Here is a 22,027-nt window from a genome sequence, read left to right on the forward strand (position 1 = left end):
TAAGAAAGCCTCTAGTTTTCTACCTTGTGACCTGTTCCACCACAACCATGGGGGGTCAGCAACAGAGCAACCTTCCAGGGCCAAGGACATCAAGGCAGGAAGGGAACTCCGATGCCTTCACGGAGGGAGTCTTAGAAGGAGAAGCCGTAGGACCTGACGTTTAGTTGACTTGCTGTTACGACTTCAAGTTACCTCAGGAGTAGCCACACAATATGTCCATGCTAAGGACTAAGCACTCCCCCCCCCCCGCCCCCCAGACTCCAGGAACACAGCCTACCCAGGTTTGTCTCCTATGGCAGAGACAGGCCTCTGATGTTCTCAGGTCAGGGGCGTTACCAAGAGCCCATGCAGATGATAGCAGCTGTGGGCTTGGATATTCTGCATCCTTCTAAGCTGCCCAGACCCTTCACAATGGCATGAGAAACTCTATACAACAGATTCTAGAACCATCTTTCTTCTCCCTTCCCCCTCATCTCCAGTCCTGTGAGAGAAGCTTCTGAAGAAAGATTGTAATGCCAGCAAGATCACGTTCAAGAAGACTGAACTGACCTCCTCACTCCCCACCAAAAGTAATGAGGAGGTTTCCGTATAGGAAGATGGCAGGTCTTGGAGATGTGTGGATTGACAGAAAAAAGTAAGAATGTCTGAGAAAATTTCCAGAACGCATTATGAGGTGCATTCTCGGATTCCGGAAGACCTGCCTGCTCTTTCCCCCCAACCCCCAGCAAGGTCCATCACCATCACATTTGCTGTGCTCTTAAGTATCCCCATGAGGGGTCTCTGACCAAGGCCCAGGGTGTACGCTCAACCCTCAGAACAACCAGTGGTAAATGGTGGCTGAACCCATTCCACTGCATCTAGTGGAATCTAATTGTGTCCTCCCATGTTGTGTGTTCTCCTCAATCCCCCCAAACTTGCATCATTGTCACATACACTATGCATGCCACTCTCCCAACTGAGGAGGGCAGCACCCTCCCTACCAGGAAGACATCCCCAGATGGGACGTCCCTTACTCTGTACCTGTCAAGCCATCCGTACTTTTTGATGCCAGATGTTAAAGATCTAGTAGTCCCTCTTATCTCACACCCTGTGAGCATCCTAACCCATACCTTCAACTAAGAAGGCACCCCATGGGTTGCCGAGAATATTGACTAATCTAGGGCCTCCTCTGGGTCTAGAGAAGCGGTTGATGTCTGATGTGGTAAGACTGAGGTACCCAGAGAGTGGTCTGGACAAACCATGGCACCTCCAGAAGCTGTTAAAGGACATCCCGGCAAGGAGAGAAGGGCCCTGGGGAGGGGACTCCAGACACTTCCACTCCTCCACTCAGAGACAGTCACCACTCCAGTCGGTCTCCTCTCCAGAGTGCCAAGAGGCACAACACTCCTCGCATACAAGATGGCTCTAAGGGAGATGGCAGCAAGAGAAGGCCCAAGAAGCAGGGGATACCTGGAGCAACCATGCACCTTGCTTCTAGACGCCAGAAAGAGGCCAGTTCCTCTAGGAAATCAGCCTAGCCTCTGCAAACTAGTTAGAGCAACTTTCTGTTTCTATTCCACCCATTCCCACCCCATCCCCCTAAAAGACCCACTGCCTGCTGCTGGCCTGGGTCTGTATCCCTAGTCCAGGGTTACGCAGGCCCAAGGCTCTAACAGCGGTGTTCACAGAGCTCCACATGCTGAGAGGTGGGGAGGCAGGTCGGCCCGCCAGAACCTGGAAGTGGTTTGGAAACAAGGCGCGGCCCCATCCCCCATCAGAGCCACAGCAGCCCTGCATCCCTCCCCAGGCTAGAGCACCGGCCCGTAAAAGCGACTTCAAAGGGCCAGTGCCTGGTGTCTGAGCTTCCACAGCCTGCCCGGCTCCGCAGCCAGGCAGGACCTAGACATCGGAGCGGACCCTATTCTGGGGGACTTCAATAGGCGGGTTGGGGGTGAGGGGTGCAGCCTGAGAAAGTGAGGGGCGGTCCTCGGGGCCCCCAAAGTGGGAGGGGTCGGGAGCCCGCGGGGCCAATCGGTGAGCGCAGGGCGCGGACAGGACGGAGGGGGAGTTCGGGGGCGGGTAGGCCGGGGGCGGGGCGCGGCGGCCAGGCAGCGGCAGTGGCGGCGGCGACTCCTCCGTGTCCGACTCCAGCTCTGGCTGTAGCTCCGACCCGCGATGCCCCACTCAGTGACCCTGCGCGGCCCTTCACCCTGGGGCTTCCGCCTGGTGGGCGGCCGGGACTTCAGTGCGCCGCTCACCATCTCGCGGGTGAGTACGACCCCCGCGGGGCAGGAGGGTGGTCCTGGGGCTGAGCCCCTGCTTTTGTGGTAGACCGAGGACCCGGATCCTCGACGTGCCTGAAGCTTGAAAGCAGAGTGTTGGTCTGGGTGACCTGCCTGCCGTGGAAGGGAGTTCCAGCAGAGTAGCGCAGCCCCACCCCCCTTCCCGCACAGTCTGCCCCATTTGGTGGTAAGACTCCCCAAAGGGTTCACACACTCGCTTCCCAATGACTTTCTTTAGGATAAGTCACTGTGGGGCCAGGAAAGAACCCTCAGACTTGGTCCAGGAGTCTGGGCAGCTCTACAGAGGCCCAGAAACTCCTCAGACCCAACCCTGCCTAAAGTTTTGGGGCAAAGTAACTGAAAGTCTACTTCCCCTATCAAAGGTCTGGGTAGCCCTAAAGGGTCTGCTGTCCTGAGAAGTCCATCCACTTCCCCACTCGGAACTTCAGTTTCTCCTCTCCTCTCAGTCACTCTAGGGGAAGCGACCAAGAGGTACTGTTGGCTTCTAGGCAAAGGGGAGACTATGAGGTGTCATTCCACCTCCTTTACAAGCCACCACAAAGCCAGGGACCAGTACACCCCAGTCAAGGTCCTCAAGAGTCCCGGGATCATACTCTGCTCCTAGACCTGGGGCGGAGGAGGAAGAGGAAGGGGCACAGCCCTGGAGAGATAGTTAGTCTGATGATGGAGGGGAGGAGCTCAAGGCCTGAGGCAGGGATTCCCCAGCCTTGAAGCCAAAAGAGAAGAGAGCCCAGGCTCTGCTCTTGGTGGCTCCCAGGCCCGAGGGAGGAGACAGATGGGGACATCCCTTCTCCCCACAGGGGCTCCTTGAGTTTTGGGGACTTGTGTCAGGGGACTGAGATCCAGTCTGCTGCTTCCACTGGCCCTAAAGGCTGGGCCAAGATTTAGAGACCTCTTCACAGTTCTTGGAAAGGGATAGGCACCCACCCGGTGGGTGTGGAATCATGGAATCCTCTACATGGGAGCCTGGGTGACAGGCAGGACCAGCTGTCCTGGGAGGCCTCCCACATCTGTCTTCTCCACCAGGTCCCTTAGGCCAAGTGAGGTCTGCCTTCAGCACATCCGGGAGACTTTCATCTCCTTGTTCCCCCTAGAGATCACCTCTCTCTGTCTCTCTCTGTGTGTGGGGGGGGACTGGGGAAGGGGGGAGAGCATCTATGTCTGCTTGGTGGATCACGCTGTGTATCTACAGAGGAGGACTGGCGAGGGTGTTAGGACAGCCAGCGGGCCAGGCACCCTGGGTGTGAGGCCGCTGACAGGCTCAGTGGCCACGGCTGAGTGCTGCAGGCGGCTGAGAGCTAAGACATCTGTTGCCCACGCGGCTGCCTGTCCAACAGGGGAAAGGCCTCCACACGTCATCAGAGGCTGCCCCGGCCTGTTTGGCACTGGTGGGGGCTTGGAGGGAGGAGGTAGAGGCCCCTGGTGGACAGATGACTTGGGAGAGAGGCATCCTCTTCATCCCCCAGAGTCATGTGGCAGTAGTACCCCGACAAGGAGCCAGGATGACTGAGCCTGGGTTAGGGTGGGATTTGGGAGCTTTACAGAGCTGGGGAGGCACAGGCCACAACTTGCCTAGCAGGTACCTCAGGGGCAACACTACAGGGACTGATGATGTGTGGGCGTGTCCTCGCTAAAGGGCTTCTAGATCCCTTCCTGTGTCTTTCCAGAACCTCTCCTATGTTTCCAGAGCCTCCTTTCCCCAGAGTCCAGTAGAAAGGGACAGCCGCATGCAGACAGAGAAGGGGATGATTGTTTAGCTGGGTTGGGAGCTTACAGTCTTTGCCCTGGTAGCCTCTGGGGTCCCCAAGGTCACTGATAGGTAAACTGTGATGACCATGGCCTCTTCCAAGCATAGCAGGATGCCAGGCTCCACCCTCTCAAGTGTTGGTACCAGCACCTTCCCAGCAACCAGACTTGAAATGAGCCTTGCTGTATGCCTAGCCTCTTACAGAGATGTTATATGCCATGAAGGAAGTCCCCATTGCAATCGTTAGACTCCTGGCCTCACATTGTAGATTGGGATACCGAGGCACAGAAAAGTTAAGATACACAGGGAAGGGGAGTATGAGCCCGGATCCAGGCCTGCTTGGAGTTTGCAGTGACTGTCTGGTGAGACGATGCGACCCTCTGTGGCTCCCACCCACCACAGGCGTCTGCAGTGGGCACAGCAGGGCCTGGAATGCAGCAGGTGAGGGGGCTGACTCATGCCCCAGATCTCCATGTGACCTCACTACCCCCATCTTTCTTCTGTCTGTCTGGTTATCTTTTCTGCACAGCTCGACGACTGGCCAAACCCCACCACTTCCAGTGATTTCCTTGTTTGGAATGTTCCAGGGTTCCCAACCCCATGAGAGACGTCAGTGTCTCACCCCAGGGCCTATAGACCCTGCAGTAGCTGGCCCCTGCAGCTTCTCTTACTTGGTTGCTTCCACTTTTCCTTCACTAGTGATGCTCCAAGTCGCATAAGCCCCCTCCTTCTCTCATGGATGAGCCATTATACCGCTGGGTTTCCACCTGGTGTGCTATCTCCACACTCTTCCTTTTCGCACAGAATCACAGTGGCTTACAGGGTAAGCCTTGATTTGGACCCAGTTAGCCTAGGTTAGAATTCCGACTCAGCTGTTTATTGGTTAAATATTTCTTTGTCTTCTTTGGACCTCGGTGGCTTAGTCTAGGAAATGGGCTTGCCGTGAGAATTCAGGAGACAATGCGTGCAGAGGGCAGCTGGGAGTCACGGTTTCCTGGCTTCGAGCCCTCTTTGACCATAACTCCCTAAGCTCAATGGCGCTGGCCACATCCCAGCCACCTCTGCTTCCAGGAACTTCCGCCACCTACAGGGACCTGAAAGCACCCCTTGTGCTGGCTGAGTCATCTTGTAGCCCGCTAGCCCTGAGGAAGAAGACTCCTGTCCAGTGGGGGACTGGGCCACAGTGCCCTTGCTCTAGCCCCCTCCTTGTTCGTCTGTAGGCATGAGAACACCTTTGGCCTCACCTGGTGACTGAGAGGTTACCCTGTGCCAGATACGGAAACGTTCTGGCACAGATAGGTACTGCACAGGTACACACAGGGAGCTCCGACAGAACCTTGACAAGGGAATGGGGCCGGATGGTGCCAAGTGGGCACCTGCCCCAGGAGGACAGGTTCGTGCAAGTGCCTGGTGCCCAAGCCCAACGAGTGAATATTTATGGTGGACTGGTTGGCTAGGGCATCACACTCTAAAAGAGAGGTTTCCTTGAGCAAGATGGGAAGATAATTCAGTTGGGAAAGTGCTTACTGTGTAAACACACGGACCTAGGTTTAATCTCCAGCCCTCTCATAATAAAGCCAGGTGCAGGGCTGGGGAGATGGCTCAGTAGGTGAAGGGCTTGCATAAGATTCTGAGTTTGGATCCCCAGGACGCCTGCAAAAGCTGGATATGGTAAAGCATGCCTACAACCTTTGCACAGGGGTAGGTGGTGACAGGCAGATCCCAGAAGGTCACTGGCCAGGGAGTCTAGTGAAAAATGGTGAACTCCAGGTTTGGTAAGAGTCCCTGTTTCAAAACAATAAAAAAGGCAGAGAGCCATAGAGGAAGACACTGATTATGGCTTCTACCCAGGTACACACAGGCGAGCACACACACACATACACACACACACACATACTCACACACACACGCGCACATGCACACACACGCACACACCACATGTATACACACGGGGGTGGGAGGATAAAGCATATTTCTTGAGGCAACCTATTTCAGGGCAAGGCAGCTTGGGCAGTGCCCACACCATGCTTCTAGCCAAGGAACTGCCAGCGCCTGGCTTTGTCCACTCTCTTAGAAACTGGCTGAGCTGAGCCTGCCAGGGTTGCCAGGAGCTCCCACCCCCAGTCCAACTGATAGCAATAAGGTCATTGGCAACTCTCAGGCCACAGAGAGGTGTGGGCTGTTCATACCAGGCAAGAATGAAGACTCCTTGTCTGTTTCCCGTCTGTCTCCAGGGTGCCACCTCAGTCCCCTGGGGTTCTTATTTAGACATCTCTGTGTCTTTCCACACCCTCATCATATGACCAAAAGTGCTTGAGTCTGTTGGGTCAATAGAGGCCTCTAGGGGTCCTGCAGGGGACACAGAGTTGGAGTTATGACCCCAGAGTACAGGCTGTCAGCTGGAATTGGATGGCTTTGAACTAGCCTAAGGAGGTGATGTACTCACCCCACTTCTAATTGTAAAGGTGTGTTGGCAATGCAGGGGTGCAGGTAATAGGGGCACAAGGGGTTACTGGCGGAGGAACTGGACTCTGCGCTGAGGCCTAAAGGAGGAGTGGGCTAGTTAGTAAGCAGGGTTAAAGAGTCAGCAGAGTGTACCAGCTGGAAGGAACAGCATTTGGGGAAGATGTGAGAGCTGGCTGGTGCTTTTAAGTACCCTACAGGTGTTTAGATGGGATAACCACAGCGTGATGGAGCAGGTGAATGCAGGTGGGCATGAGAGGTGGGATCAACTAAGCAGGGTCAAGGGCAGCTTGAATAGTGCATTGTCAGTGTAAAATACCTAATACGTATGACATGTCCATGCTCTGTGTGTGTCTGGGCATTTATGTCCTTGTGTGTCTGAGTGTACCTTGCATGTCTTAGTGTACCTACACAGACTATAGCATTGCCCTTGTTCCAGGCTAGAAGCCCTTCCTTCATATATCCTTACATCTAACCAGGTTTGCAGGGGCTGGAGACGGGTTTTGAAATCAGAGGCCACAAGGGGACCTCCGCCACCCTCTTAGCTTGTCCACCCACAGGTCACACTGGCACAAGGCCACACTGGCCAGGTGCTGAGGTTGAAGGAAATCTAGTGCAGAAGGCCACATGATAACTGTGCCAACCATGTGATGTCTCTAACCACAGGTTCATGCTGGAAGCAAAGCAGCCCTGGCTGCCCTGTGCCCAGGTGACCTGATCCAAGCCATCAACGGCGAGAGCACAGAGCTCATGACACACCTGGAGGCCCAGAACCGCATTAAAGGCTGCCATGATCACCTTACCCTCTCTGTGATAAGGTACAAATGGGCAGGCTGGGCTGGAAGGGTGATAGGCCATGGGCGGGGGGCTGGGGGTGCTGGCCAACCTGATGAACTGAGCCAGCACAACCTTTCTGCCTCAACTCACACCGTCCAGTCCCAGCCCTAGAGGCTAGTGCTGTCATGGAGACTGAATAGCACTGGTTAGCCCAGAGAGCTTTGTTGCCTTTGCGATAGAAGAGATAGATCTTGAGCTGGGTGGCACACACCTACAATCCCAGTTCTTAGAAGGCTGAGATGGGAGCAGCAAGAGTTTAAGGTTAACCTGAGCCAAGTAGTCAGATCTTATCTCAATGCAAAAATCAAAACAAACAAATGAAAAATCCACGTCAGTCCTTTTCCCTCCTCCAGGGGCCAGTTTGGGGACCAGCTCATCTGCAGACTAACTTAAAAATGCAAAACCTAGTGTAGGCCCACTTTACAGATGAAGCTAGCAAAGTAGAGGACACTTTTTAAAAAAAGTCACATAACTAGGCCATAGAGAAAAAGTGTGCACTTGCTCTCTCCTCCTCCTCCTCCTCCTCCTCCTCCTCCTCCTCCTCCTCCTCCTCCTCCTCCTCCTCCTCCTTCTCCTCCTCCTCCTCCTCCTCCTCCTCCTCCTCCTCTAGTGGCTGCCAACCTTCTGACCAGTCCCACAGCTGTTCTGCCTCAGCAGCTGTCTTTACCAGGGCCTATGACTCTGTTCTGATTAAATCTGGATTTGGAACAAGCTTTCCTTCCATGGACCACATAATACTGTGCAGCCCATCCTAAAGAGATGGGGGTGGGGGCAGGTAGCTGTGCCCCAAAGATGGTGCTGGTTCAAAGGTTCAAGCCTCTTGCCTTGCTCAGGCACTGGCTCTTTAATCAGTTCCCATGAGCAGTTGTGGGATCTCTCCATCTGCCTTCCCCGCCTGGGTCCAGAGCCACAACTCAGTTTGCCACATTCACTGCTAACAGGGACTTTCCACGACCCCCTGCGGATCAGTGTGGGCGAAACCATCCCAAAACCACAACACAGTTAACCCATGCCTGATTGATCCATTGGCTCCAAGCCTTTAAACATGATGCAGAGGGTTATGAGGTAGCCCCTGCTTGTGCCTGGCCTGTGACCAGGTCCCTGGGGGGGTCAGGAATCTCGGACATTCCCTTAGCTCTGAGCAGCTCAGCTGCAAGACTCTGCTCCATTTGGCACCCAGAGGGCTCCCCAGTCTCATCTAGACCCTTCCATCTTAGGTACCCACATGAGCTCCGTGAGCCTGTGTTTCCTTTCCCATACACCCTGTTTCTCACTCTCTGCCAGACTGAGGCATGGCTGGTTAGGGGAGGCTTTGCCCACAAGTAGCCTCTGAGGCCTCCCAGTTTGGCAGGGTTCCTGGGCCCTGACTCACCTCTGGCTTTGTTCTCTAGCTGAATGAGGGCAGCCATAGAGATGGCGGAGCTAAGGGGAGGCTCAGAAGGGTCCTGAGTCAGGAGATTCCCAGAGAGAGTGATGTCAGGGATGGGAGCGGGGTGGAGATCCCCCTTCCTTCCTTCCTTTCCTGGTCATTTGTTCCAATCTAGGCATGGATGGAGCCAGGAGGCCACTTCCCTGTTGCATTTTGGGAATTACAGTCTCAGAATGCCATGTGGTCATGGAGCAGATGAGAGCACATGGCCCATGACAGGGCCATGCCTCCAACACGTGCTTTACCCCACCCCATCCCTGACCCCAGACTTCTGTCAGGCGCCGCCTTGTCGTCTTGACGCTGAGTTGTGAGGTTTTCTAACCTCGCTCAGTCAGAATAAAAACTCACGGCTTTCCCTCCCTCCACCACCTCCAGTCTGCACACACTACACTTGGGGTATTTGACAACATGACTACCTAGACTAGACCCTCAGCCCAACCCTCTTTCTATTGGGCCTACCTACAAGGCCTTTGTCTCTGCTCCCTGTCCAGCTCACTCCTTGGGGCTATGCCAGGGCACAAGGCACGTCTTCCTCCTCCTTCATAGATTCTGCAGAGGGTCAGCCTGGCTAGATGAGGGACTTGGCATTCTGCTTAGAGCAGCTTCCCTGCCTCTGGCACCCTGCTAGCTTCCCCTGCAGACTGAGATGTACAGGAAAGGCCTTGTTTCCCTCTAGACTTACTTTACTGGAGCCAAAGGCAGACATCTAATAACCCGAGTCAGACCACATCTCTCAGGCCTGTTCCATGGATCAGAACCTTCCTCCTCTCAACCACGCCCTGCCTGCCACAGGTAGTCTCTGTTGCCATCATTAGCACCTTTGCATAGCCCAGCTTTTACTTCTTGTTTCGTTTAAAGATGGACAGCTGGAGCCACCTGCGTAGCCCGAAGTGGAACTCAATATATGCCTAAGCCCTCCAGTCTTATCTGACATCTTGGGCTATTCTCATGGCACTGGGTACTTGGTGCTCTCTGACCCTTAGAGCCCAGGCTTATGCCATTATGGGCAGATGTTTAGAAAAATATAAGGCTAAATAGCCAAACTAGGCATCCTTGGTTTGTCATACTGGAATTCGGAGTAGGAAGATGTGGTTAGAGCTATTTCAGAGGTGTCACTGGGGAACCTAGCTGAGAGGCTAGTGGCAAAGGCTGCGAGGAAACCATTGGCCTCCAGAAGACGGTGAACAGAGTGAACAGAGGTGACGGATCACAGAGTCAGTGTGGATACCGTATTAAATCCCTGAGCCACTGAGCTGGGTGTGATGGCGCACACTTTTAATCCCAGCACTGGGGAGACAGAGGCAGGTGGATTTCTGTAAGCTCAAGACTAACCTGGTCTATATAGTGAGTACCAGGACACCTTGTCTCAAAAATAAATAAATAAATAAATACATACATAAATACATAAATAAATCCCTGAACCAGCAAGGGGGAAGGAGGCAGGGCTGAGCTCTGAGAAGTCCCAGGAGGCCTCTTGGTTGAGAGACATTATTTCCACAGCCTAACCAGACTTGCTATACGTCGCCTGCCAACCCAGGGTCCACACGCCCTCCTGGCTTGCCTCTCCTAGAGCTACTGAGTGGCAGGGCTGGGCCCAGAGCCCTTAGGCCCGCCTGTCCTGCTTATGGCAGGTTTATGATGTTTTTCTCCCTCCTGAGTGGTGTTTGGCTTTTGGTTTCTATGGTGAAGCAGGAATTTCCTAATGGCCTGTTTCCCATCTGGGCTGGGCAGACATCAGTGATGACTCTGCCTGAGAGGGTGGAGGCAGCAGGAGGGGACGTGCTCCCCCACAGCCTCCATTTCACCTCCCTGAGAGCCACCCAGGCCCCGGCCAGAGGCTGTGGAGGTCAGAGGATGAACGGGACTGGCTCCCGGCTAATCCATGTGTGAGGCCTGGCTTGCCTTGCTGTGATCTGAGCCTCCCGGAGTGGAGTTTCTACAGTGAGGGAAAAGAGTGGCTGAGCTGCAAGCTCTTCAGGAATGAGATCAGGGAGGGAACACGTAGCCTTGCCTCAGGAGGGCTGACCTGAGCTTGTGGCTTCCGTAGATACTACTGTGCTAAATGGGGAAATGCTGAGACATAGCCTTTCTCCCTGCTGTGAGCCCTAAACCTAACCCCTCCTGTCCCTGGTTCCCAGGCATGGAGGGGGCGCTGATAGGCAGAGACATCTCACCCCCGCAATTCCTTTTGCAGGCCTGAGAACAGGAACTGGCCCAGTGCACATGACGACAAGGCTCAAGCACATAGGATTCACATTGACCCTGAGTCCCAGGTATGTACAGATGTGGCTGGCCTGGCCCTGCTGACTCGGAGTAGACCAGGGCAGAGGAGCAGCCATGGCCCAGATTCCACCTATACCAGTGAAATTCTTACTTTGAGTTCAGATGGCCAGGACATACAGTGAAAGAGAAGGCTCTTCTGGGCCTTGCCTGCCTATATCCCATGCTCTCGAGGTGGTAAGCACCTGCAATGGGCTTGTCCCGACTCCAAGCAATCCTGCATTCTTGGCAAAGGTGCCTGTGATGGACTGGGGCTGGGCTCGGTCTTGGCTCAGGGTTTCCACACAGTGAGCTAAGGTTTACTCCCATACCCAGAGATGCCAGATCAAAAGAAGTCAACAGACTTGGAGAGAGATGGGAGTAGGGAGGTGGCAGCCTAGAACCATGGGTGAACTTAGGCTATGGCCACGCCTGTCTTGTGCTAGCCTTAAGTACTCTGTCTGAGGCTGGGGAGTTCTTGTTTTGTGTCGCATAGACGTTGCAGGTGTTGTCCTGTCCTTAAGAGAGTGGGGGAACCCAGATGCTGTAGGATCTCAGGAGGGGTAGCCAAGTGCAGCAGGTTCAGATCCTTAGAGCTTGCTCCATAACTGGACAAAGTGGACCCTGGGCTAATCTGTGATGTAGCTTGATCCAGAACACTCAACATGCAGGGCGTGCTTTTGTCTGCTTTCTTCATTCGGAGGGAAAGTCCAGGCAGTGAGAAGAGGTTTCAACAAGAAGTCAGAGGAGAGAGCTCCCCAGAGAAAGGAAGGGTATCCAAGCCCAGACCTTAGGACCCAGACAGAAGGGTGTGGGAAGCAGAAATGTGCATGGGCAGGCGGGAGAGCCTTTGCAAGCCCAGGGGCGAAAGGCCAGAGCAGAGAGCGGGTAGGGAGGGGCAAAGCATAGCTACCAAGAGGCTCTCAGGTCCTTTGTCCTGGACTTCAGCTTGTCCTGGAAGACGTCTCATCTATATCTTTGAAGCATTCTGAGGTCATGCGGGCAGGGAGGAGAGAACAGATTTGGCCAAAAACAGCCAGGCAAGGAGGACCAGAAGGTGGGCAGTCCCTACGAGAAGCTTGCCCCCTCTCAGGGCTCCAGTGCTGAAAGGACAGTGGAGGGGCTCACCGGGGACCAAGGCGAGTGAGCCCCAGAGACTAGGGGCTGCTCCCCTTTGGGGTTGGAAGAGGGGGTGCAGAATGGCTCCCCTTTAGGCTTGGGAGGCTGGGGCTGCAGAGTGGCTTCCCTACAGGGTCAGACGGCCAGGGCTGCAGTACAACTTCTCCTGTCCCCATTCTTTTCCTCACGGTTTCCTTCAAAGGCCGCTGTGCCTGCAGTGGTGGCCCTTACTGTAAGGAGACTGATTTTCCACAAACAACAGAGCAGTCCTCCCCAGCTGCTGCCCCCTTTTGTACTTAAAAGGTCGTGGGCTCCATGGGTGGCGACAAAAACACCCTACCCACCCCTACAGGGCTGTGTCCCCAGAAGCACAGACATAAGGCTCATTGTCCCCACACTGTTCCCACCCTCTGAGTGTGGGGGTGGGGCTGGCTAGAACCATCAGAGAGGGAGGAAACCACACTTAGCCCTAGGCCAACACGGGGCACCCCTGGCACGCATCCTCCAAGTGGGATGGGGCAGGGTAACTGTAGCCTTAGAACCACATTCTCTGCAAGGCCACAGGAGACCCCCTTTTCTCAAGGCCCATGTGAGACAGAGGGCCTGTGGGCCACCCAGGGTGGAAGAAGCTTAGCACTAAGGAAAGCTTTCTGGTGTGTGGGGTAGGGGTGGGGGTCTTGAACACCCAGAGTGCTGCGACTCGGCCTTGAAGAGAGCCACCTGTCCCTCTGGGTGTAGTGTTCACCTCCGTTCATGTTGAGAGTCCTGTTGTCCTGTGTCTAGTCACCCTCTCTTTGACATTCTTCTGAGACTGCGCCAAGCACACCAGTACCAGGCTCAGAGCATAAGGTGTGTGGTATACTGCCAGCCAGAGAGAGGAGACAGAGGAAAGGGCATGCAGGAATTCCCATGACAGCCATCCAGCCTGACACGGGGCTGTGCTAAACGCTTGGTGCTTACTTCATCCTGAGGAGCCATGATACTGGGCCCATCCCATTCTCCAGGTTAGGGGAATAACGGTTTGGGAATAAAGTGCTCCAGGGGGTGACAGAACTGCCACTCAAACACACACCAAGGTCACCACTGAGTTCAGACCTAGAGAAACCTCTGCATGGGTGGCCATGGGAGGGGCCGTAGCTCACTGATGACCCTGCGGTCAGCTCCCACACCCTGCTGGGTGGGGGTGAGAGGGTGAGTGAGGGACTGCCATCCTCCCAACCTCTGCTTCCTGACTCCCATTCCCCCCTTTCCACTGAAGTCGCATGCAGCGCTCAGCCCCACCCCCTCCCCAGTCCAATCCCTACCGACCACAACCCATCTGGTCCCCATTATAGGCCGGGCCTGCCTGCCTGTCTACCCTGCAGAGGCATGTGTGCGAGTGCTCAGGTTTCCAGGGCCTTTCACTGGGGACCAGGGGTCCTGCTGCTGCTGCTGTCGCCACCACAGCAGCATTGGTAGGGCCCTGTTTGGCCTGTGTTGAAATTTGAGGGGCAGGGTATGCCCTACCCTGCTGAGTCTGTTCTGCAAAGATCAGGGGAAATCAAGGCAGAGCCTGGCCAGTTTGACTGCTTTAGTTCTGGGAGCTGCCTGAGCCCAAGCTGGTCTTTTTCCCATTAGGTAGCCTTCTCTTTCCTTCTCACCCGGGCTCCCTGTCGACACTGCAGAGGAGAAAGACACACACACACACACACACACACACACACACACACACAATATTCATTCCCCTGGGCTGAGACACAGCGATGGTCTAAATTTGAGCTTTATCCCCTAAATGAGGCTGCTTCACCTGCCAGGCCAGGTTTAACCGCTTGGCCTTCCCCAGGATGACAAGCACTGGCATCCAGTGTGACCTTGCAGGCAGGAACAAAGGTGCATGTAGGGAGATTGGCTGGCCTGTGTGTATTGTCCCAACCCATGTATATGTCTTTAAAGGCACTTGTGAGAGTAGGTGTGCCCCTGTTCACATTGCTGTGGACTCTTGGTGTGCCTTGTGCCTGTGGTCTGAGGTCAGCACAACTTTGGACTCTACACTAACACAGGACCCCAGACCCTGTTCAAACCCACACCTCAGAGCTCCTATCCTGTCCTTATAGGCCGAGGAGCCAGCGCAAGCCATCCCTCACCCAGTTCTTTCAACCATAGGCACTGGGCTTCTTTTGGAGTAGTGGGGCCCAGTTCCCACTCCTTGTCTGCTGCTCCCCTGGAAAGCTGCAAAAGTGGGGAACAGGGATAGGGTGCAGGCCCGGAGGAGCTGACCTCATGGCGGCATGCTTTTACCTCAGACTTCCCTCTGAAGGGCCTTCACGGAAGCACATGGGGCCCTTCCAACTATAGGATAAGAGTTTCTTTTTATATTTCCAGCCATGGACCCCTTGAGTGCTTGGGTAGAAAAGCCTGGAAATGTCAGAGCAGAGGTAGCTAACCAACATAGAGACATGGAATAGCGGGGTGAAGGAAAGAGCATGTCAACAGGAAGTGCCCAGAGCTCAGAGGACTGATGCTGGCGCCATAGCCTAGAGATATCAAAGGAGTGGTCAACAGTGGGCAGAGAGGACTGGCATAGCAGGGTGGAGGAGGAGAGTCAGCAGCAGTGGTCAAAGGTCTCCTAGTGCCTCAGGCCTCACTCTTCCAGGACTGCAGTCCAGTGACCAGCAGGCGGTCCTCAGTCTCTGGGTTTGGGCTGGACGACAACAGATCAGGCCTGGGATCTCCATACGGTCAGCCATCTCGCCTTCCAGTCCCTCACAATGGCAGCAGCAATGAGGTCACCCTGCCAGCCCAGATGAGCTCTCTGCATGTGTCTCCACCTCCCAGGTAGGACAGAGGCCAGGCTTCTGAAGCCACACCCAGATCCATCCTAATCCATCAAATCTCAGCCATTCCCATCCTGACCCCTAAAACTTGATCTTGGAGCCCCATGTAGTTATAGTCTGACGTATAAGGCCGCCAGAACCAAGGCTGGAATGATCACATTAGTCTTCCATCTCTCTCCTGCCCAGTGCTGACACAGCCAGAGTTCTCCCTCGGAACCGGGACTGCAGGGTGGACCTGGGTTCAGAAGTCTACAAGATGTTAAGGGAACCAGCAGAGCCAGCGGCCTCGGAACCCAAGCAGTCTGGATCTTTCCGCTACTTGCAAGGGATGCTAGAGGCTGGTGAAGGTGGTAAGGCTCCCAACACCTCTCACCTGCCTCCCCTCTCTCCACAGGGCCCCAGCTCACCCTCCACTCCCAGCCCCCAACCAATGCACACCTTCCAGCCATCTGCCCCTCTTCAACTCCACCACATCTGTGCCTTCACCAAGACTTCACCCTCTGATTTCCACTTCACCACAACGTGGCTCCCCGCTTACCTCATACCAACCAAGCGCTTCCCCTCTAGGCTTCTGGCCAGGGCCCAGAAGTAGCATCCTGCAGAAATGGGGGTTTTAATCTCACCTACCCCATTCATACAACCTGCCCTCTGGATTTCAGGGGAGCGGCCTGGGTCTGGTGGTCCCAGGAACCTCAAGCCAGCAGCCAGCAAGCTGGGTGCTCCGCTGAGTGGCTTGCAGGGGCTACCAGAGTGCACGCGCTGTGGCCACGGGATTGTGTGAGTACCCCCACCCTGATGCCCACCTGCTGTCCACCCTGCTACCCACCTGCACCACCACTGCCACACCTCCGCTCTCCAAGGCCCCGGATGGAGGTTTGACCTAGAATACATTCATCATCTGTCCCTCTTTTCCCCACCACAGGGGGACCATCGTCAAGGCAAGGGACAAGCTCTACCATCCTGAGTGCTTCATGTGTAGCGACTGTGGCCTAAATCTCAAGCAGCGTGGGTACTTCTTCCTAGATGAACGGCTGTACTGTGAGAACCATGCCAAGGCACGAGTCAAGCCACCAGAGGGATATGATGTGGTGGCCGTGTACCCCAACGCCAAGGTGGAAATCGTCTGAGCTGGGAAATCTTGCCTCGCCTGCCTCATTTAATGTCCCCCCAATGGCCTGTGTAAATATATGTCCTCCTGGCCTCTCTAATAAAGTCCCTCTGCTTGCTGGTGTCTGGTCTGCCAACCTCCAGTACAGGCCAAGGCTCCAGTGTACCGGAAGATCAATTCAGGTGCCAGGGCCAGACAGGTCTCGTGTTGTTCCTGCAGCCTAGGTTGGATGGCAGACTGTCATAAGGGATAGCTTCGTTAATACTGAAGTCAGGTGCCACGGTGTAACAAGGAGTTTGACCTGTGTGAGCTTAGGAAAGAAGATAGCTGAGACCCAAGAGATGAGGGAGGCAAGAGTCGCCACAGAGTCAGGAAATATTCAAAGGTAAGCATGGGCCGTGAAGGCCCTGGTGTGCCTGATGTCAGTGTGAGTGGTCAGAGGTGGCCCCTAGTGACCTCCATGGGTGGTATTCACTTCCTGGTTCTCTCTCTTCCCAGGTTCTTCCATCCTTTCTGTCCACACAAACTCACCACCATTTCCCCCCTCTTCTATCTTCATCCTCCCACTAGGGGGAGTGCTTGATTTCTCCATCATGAGACTAAAGGCAGAGATTTAGAAAGATCACGTCCTTTCTCTCTGAGATACTTGGTCCAGCATGAATAGAAATGCTATACTCCCCGGATGCCCCCCCCCCCTGTTCACTCAAAGTGGGGTCTGCCTCATGCCTTGTGGTGACATGAACCTATTCAGATTCTCATCTTTAAAAATATAAAATTTACAGAGTTGAGGAGTGACTATTGATGACTGTGTTTTGTACAGTCTGAAGAATGATTTACAAAAGCCATATTCTCGGTTTTGAATGAGTGAGATCATTAAACATATAGTAAGGCGAAGTAAAAGAATAAATGGCAGAGGGATGCATGGTTAGACGCAAAGCAGGATCAACAGCATTCAAAACGCCCCAGCAAGCATTGACTGGAGGAGCCTCTTTAAGGCAGTAAGCTGGAGTTCCTAACAAAGAGAGTTCCCTTGGATGAGGCTTCCAATGAAAGGACAAATGGCAACAGATAGGGATGACATCATCAAACGGACAGCCACAGCATCCATCAGATACTGGCTGGGGAAACCGAGGCAGTAGCTGAATGAACCTTCTGTAGCTGAGCTTCAGCTCCTCTATCGGAGGTGCTTTCGTATCAAGGGATAACCTGCAGTAAAGCCTGGTGGAGACGCACTTGTAGCCGTTCTCAGAGGCGCTGTGTTCTTCCACCCTGTCAGAGCTAGAAGGAAAGTCCATCCACAGAAAGGAGCCTTAGAAGGCACTTTGAGGGGGCTGGAGAAACGGCTCAGCAGTTAAGAGCATTGGCTCCTCTTCCAGAGGACCTGGGTTCAATTCCTAGCACCTACATGGCAGCTCACAACTGACTGTAACTCAAGTTCCAGGGGCTCTGATTCTCTCACACAGACATCCATGCAACCCTAATGCCAGTGCCCATAGAACAGAGGAGGAGGAGGCACTCTGAGAGAAACATACTTGAGTTCGAAACTGACAAGGAGGGTATCCCTGACTCCAGAGTCGGCTTCTCAGTGAACTCAAAGAGCACACAGTAATTTACCAATACATGGGCATCTCAAGCCCACAGCTGTCCTGGGTCCTAAACCTGTGGACCCACCTCCCTGCTTGCTCTGGGTGAGAAACTACCATGGTCATTTGTTTAATGAGCCCAAAGAATGTCCACTTCGGGTGCGTGTTCTGTGCTACCGCAGGCAGCAGAAAGCTGTTGTCTGTTCCCATTCTACCCATCTGCATGCAGCAGGACCCCCTTCCTCACGCTCTGCGACGCTGTTTGCACTGTTCCTATATGGTAAATAAAGCGCAGCACGGAGGAGCTTTCCTTTTCCCTTGCTCTGATGACCAATGATGTTAGTGATGAGTCTTCAGCTGTCATTCACTGCGAGCTTGCTGCACGTCCAGGGCTGAAGTAACAGCAGGGAACAGGGTGTCCCTCCCCTCACTCCCTACTAGTAGTTCCCATAGAAATTATCTGAAGCTTTTTGTCCATTTTCCCTGGGTTAATTTAATTTCTTATCAGTAATTGGTAGGGATTTTCCATACCCCAGTGTGTGTGTGTGTGTGTGTGTGTGTGTGTGTGTGTGTGTGTATGTGTGTGTGTGTGTGTGATATTTTTTCCCTGTGTTTGCACAGGTGTATGAAGACTAGAGGTCAATGTTGGGTGTCTTCCTCTTTTGCTTTCCCATCTAATTTCTGAGACAAGGTCTCTAACCGGTTCAGTTAGACCAGGCTGCAGGTAAGCTCCAGGCTCCTCCTGTTTCGTCCTCCCTGGCATTGCAACCATAGGTGAGCATCCCTAGCGTATAGGTGTATGCCACCACACAGAGCATTTTACATGGGTTCTGGGCTTCTGAACTCAGGCCCATTTCACCAAATGAGCCATCTCCCCAAACCCCTTCCAAACTCTTATAGGAAGCCCCGCAACTGATCTATTTACTGTTCCCGTGACATCACGTGGCTTCAATTATGACTGTGTTAGAGTTTAACAGTTAATCCTTCCACCTCATTCTCCCTTTACAAACATCTCAGAGGTGTTCTTGTTCATTTCCAGTAGTCTGTGAGTGGGTGTGCTGTGTCCTGGAAAACAAACATCTCTGAACCATGACTGGGGAGTTCCCTGGATCTAGAGAGAGAGCTGACATAGAGGTCTTTCCTCCAGAGAGCCCCTTCCCACCCCCAGAAAGTCAGTAGCTCTGTCCCCATGGAATGCACCACGTTCCTTTTATTCTTGTGCATCCAGCACTATCTGTTTTCTCCTTGTACCATGCCTAGAGCTATCTCTGTCCTGCCTAGACCCCAGGGTGTGTGGGAGCTCTGGGGTCAGCATCAACTCTTGTGCTTACCTGTGTGCTTTTACATTCATACACATGCGTGCGTGTGCGCGCACATACACACACACACACACACACACACACACACACACACACCCTTTCCCTCTGCTGTCTTCTCTCTGATTCCTATATGCTTTCAGTGGGAAGTAAGTCCTGGAGAACAATCGCCCAAATCCTGCACCCCCAGCCTCAGTTCATCCATTCAACTAAATATTGACCAAAAACCTTCTATGTGCCAGGCATATTAGGAAACCATTTTGAACAAACAGAACATGGACAGAAACTGGGGCTGGAGGAGTAGCTCCACCAGTAGGGTGCTTACCTAGCATGTTACAAAGTCCCGGGCTCAGTTATCAGCATTGCATAATATGGGAGTGGTGGTACACACCCGTAATCCCAGGACTAGGGAGGAAGTAGTAGGAGAAGCAGAAGCTCACGGCCATCCTTGACTACGTAGCAAGTTCTAGGCCAACCTGGGCTATGTGAGATCCTTCTTGCCCAGACAAAAGCACAAACTGTAAACAGTAGTGTGGAAGGAATGAGGATGCTCAGTGAAAAACTATATAATTAGCTTTTTACAAGGGGTCTGGGAAGCCCTCAGAGAGCAGGTGACACAAGCAAGGACCTGCGGTGGTGATGAGCGTCTGTCGGCTAGACAGGCAGAAGGAGCAGAAAATGCAAAGGCCAAGGAAGAAGCTGTGCTCCTGTGTTCTAAGAACCCTGAGCGGTACCTGGAGAGGTGTGAGCGAGGTGGCTGAATAGCAGGTTAGGTTAGGGCCATGTGGGGGTGGATAACATAACTGTGTTCATCTTGTAGACCTTGGCAAAGATTTTGGCTTGTACCCTGAGACGGGAAGCCAGAGATCTGGCATAATCTAGACTTACGGTTTAACCAGAATGGCTCTGGCTGCAGTGGGGAGAGTCTACTGTAAGGGGCAAAGGTGGACGCGGGAAGCATGACTGTGTCCATCCCTGACTAATTCCTAACTAGGCCGCGTTCCTCCACCTCTAACGCTGCCCCTGTCAAGATCCTCTCCATGTCCTTCCCAGGCTTTGTGAGAGCGTGGCCTCCCAGTGTGCAGTCCTGTCCGCAGGCATGTCCCCCACGGGAGAACAAAGAGAAGTTTGAAGGCCACAGTGCTGTACTACTTGTCTGTTAAGTCTTCCACGGCTCCTCACTGCTCATAGGCAAAGTCTAAAACCCCAACCCCTGCTCACGAGGTCCTGTGAGGTCAACCCTCCTACCCCCGCTCATAAGCCTCGAACTCCAGAGATGCCCATCTGTGCTCACCATCCAACCCCCTAACAGATGCTCCCATGCCTCCTTGATCTTTGGAATTTGACACCTAACCTTGCCTTCTGCTTCTCTGAATGACAGACAAGCTTTATTATTCCTCACCTTACTCCCTGAGAGACAAAGAAAAAATAGCAGGTGTGAAGGGCCCAAATGCTTCTGTGTGCTAGCATTCTGTAACCAAGGACCCTGCCAGGCTAGCCTCCACAAGACCTGCTGTGTTGCCAAAGCTGATTGACCTTGAACTCCTGATCCTCCAGTGCTGGGGTTGCAGCCTTGTACCACCACACCAGCTCCCTCCGAATTACTTAATGGAAGCAGAGTCTGTAAAAATGTTTAAGGGTAGTCAAGAGGTGTCTGCATTAAGTGAGAACTATCCTATGTCCTTTTGTCACTGTGGGGAGCTATGTCTGGACCCCCAAAGAAATCAGACCTCATCTGCACTGGTATCTGACCTGGACCCATTTAGGGCTGAAAGGCTGAGGCCTCCATGGTTCCTACAGGGCCCAGGACCGTCCTCGGCTATGTTCACTAAAAAGCCCTACTAGCCAGGTCTGAGTATGTCTCCCTCCCCAGCCACTCAGAGATGGCGACTTGGAGCTATTCAATCCAAGCACCAGCTTGTTTACGTCAGAAGCAGCAGTGGATGGACAGACAGACACTCTCCTACTTTCTGGGGTGTGTCTCACCTGCAGACACACGGGAAGCCAGTGCCCAGCCATAGACTCAGAGAAAGGAATTACACTGAATGATAAGTATAATGAGGCTGATATGTCCCAGGCCTTCCTGCCAGCCCTGTTTAACTGTTCTTATCTTTCTTTATTCCCTGCATCAACCTGCAAGGAAACAAGATGATTCCTGTCTTGTGCATGAACTCAGAAAGGCTGATGGCCTGGCTGGGTCCCACACTCTCCAGCTAATCTCAACAGAAGGAAAACTAGGGCAGATGCGTGTTTCCTCCTGAAAAGTGCTGCTTGCTCCACCGACAGCCTGGGGGCTGACCACGCTGCTTCAGACTGGGCATGATCTGTCTCTGATTAGCAAGATCCCCAGAATAGCCTAGAGCACAGACTCACTCACTGACTCAACACAGACCTGGACCCCACCCCACCCCCCAACCTGCCTGAACACACAACACTGGCAGCTGTGGGCCCGAGTCAAAGCCTCAGTCGCCATGACAAAATACTGGAGCTATAAACTTAAACATGGGAAAGCTTTCTTTTGGTTCCCAGTTCCTATCCATGGTTGGTTGGCACTACTGTGCTGGGGCTGTGGCAGCATTGTAGATCGTAGCTGAATGATGGAGGAGGTCTGTTCGCCTTATGGTGTCCAGGAAAAAGCAAAGAAACAGGGCCCCAGGATCCCCTTCAAAAGCGTGTGTTCAGTGACCTAGCTTCCTTCTGCTACGCCCGCCTCCTGAAGTTTCTCTATTTCCTAATAGAGCCAGGGCTGGAGACCAAGACTTGAAGATGAAAATCTTCAGGGGACATCCAAGATCCAAGTTATGGTACCCCTGAGGACAAGGCTGGTGCCCACAGCATCTGGTCAGCAACTCAGAAACGAATGAGCCCACTCGATGAGCTGTCTGATGGGCTCCCAGGGTCAGGTCACGATAGCCAGTAAAATGGTTTGTCCTAGCTCCCTAGTGGTCCCTGGAGCTGCTGAGAGTCAGGTTGGCGTTGCACCCTCCTAGCCTCGAGGGTTCTAACTGACAGCCAGAGCCTGCCACATCTCCCATGGAGAGATTTCTGTTTGGGGCCGATCTCAGCCCTGG

General features: G+C 53.6%; 1 protein-coding gene across 4 annotated transcripts; it reads left to right on the plus strand.

Annotated features, from left to right (window-relative positions):
* The first annotated feature begins 2,079 nt into the window (after window positions 1-2,079).
* On the plus strand, window positions 2,080-16,174 carry Pdlim4 (PDZ and LIM domain 4). 4 transcript variants are annotated; one of them, XM_075992616.1, is made up of 7 exons: window positions 2,080-2,247; window positions 7,159-7,310; window positions 10,953-11,031; window positions 14,754-14,950; window positions 15,136-15,299; window positions 15,609-15,726; window positions 15,872-16,174. In XM_075992616.1, exons 1-7 carry the CDS (start codon window positions 2,155-2,157, stop codon window positions 16,074-16,076), a joined length of 1,008 nt encoding a protein of 335 aa, XP_075848731.1. In that variant the 5' UTR covers window positions 2,080-2,154; the 3' UTR covers window positions 16,077-16,174. The 4 variants fall into 4 exon arrangements, with proteins under 4 accessions (XP_075848731.1, XP_075848732.1, XP_075848734.1 ...); XM_075992617.1 differs by having other exon boundaries at window positions 15,136-15,296; XM_075992619.1 differs by having other exon boundaries at window positions 14,769-14,950.
* Window positions 16,175-22,027: the final 5,853 nt, after the last annotated feature.

Source organism: Microtus pennsylvanicus, chromosome 11 (assembly GCF_037038515.1).
Source record: "Microtus pennsylvanicus isolate mMicPen1 chromosome 11, mMicPen1.hap1, whole genome shotgun sequence".
NCBI classification, from domain to species: Eukaryota; Metazoa; Chordata; class Mammalia; order Rodentia; family Cricetidae; genus Microtus; species Microtus pennsylvanicus.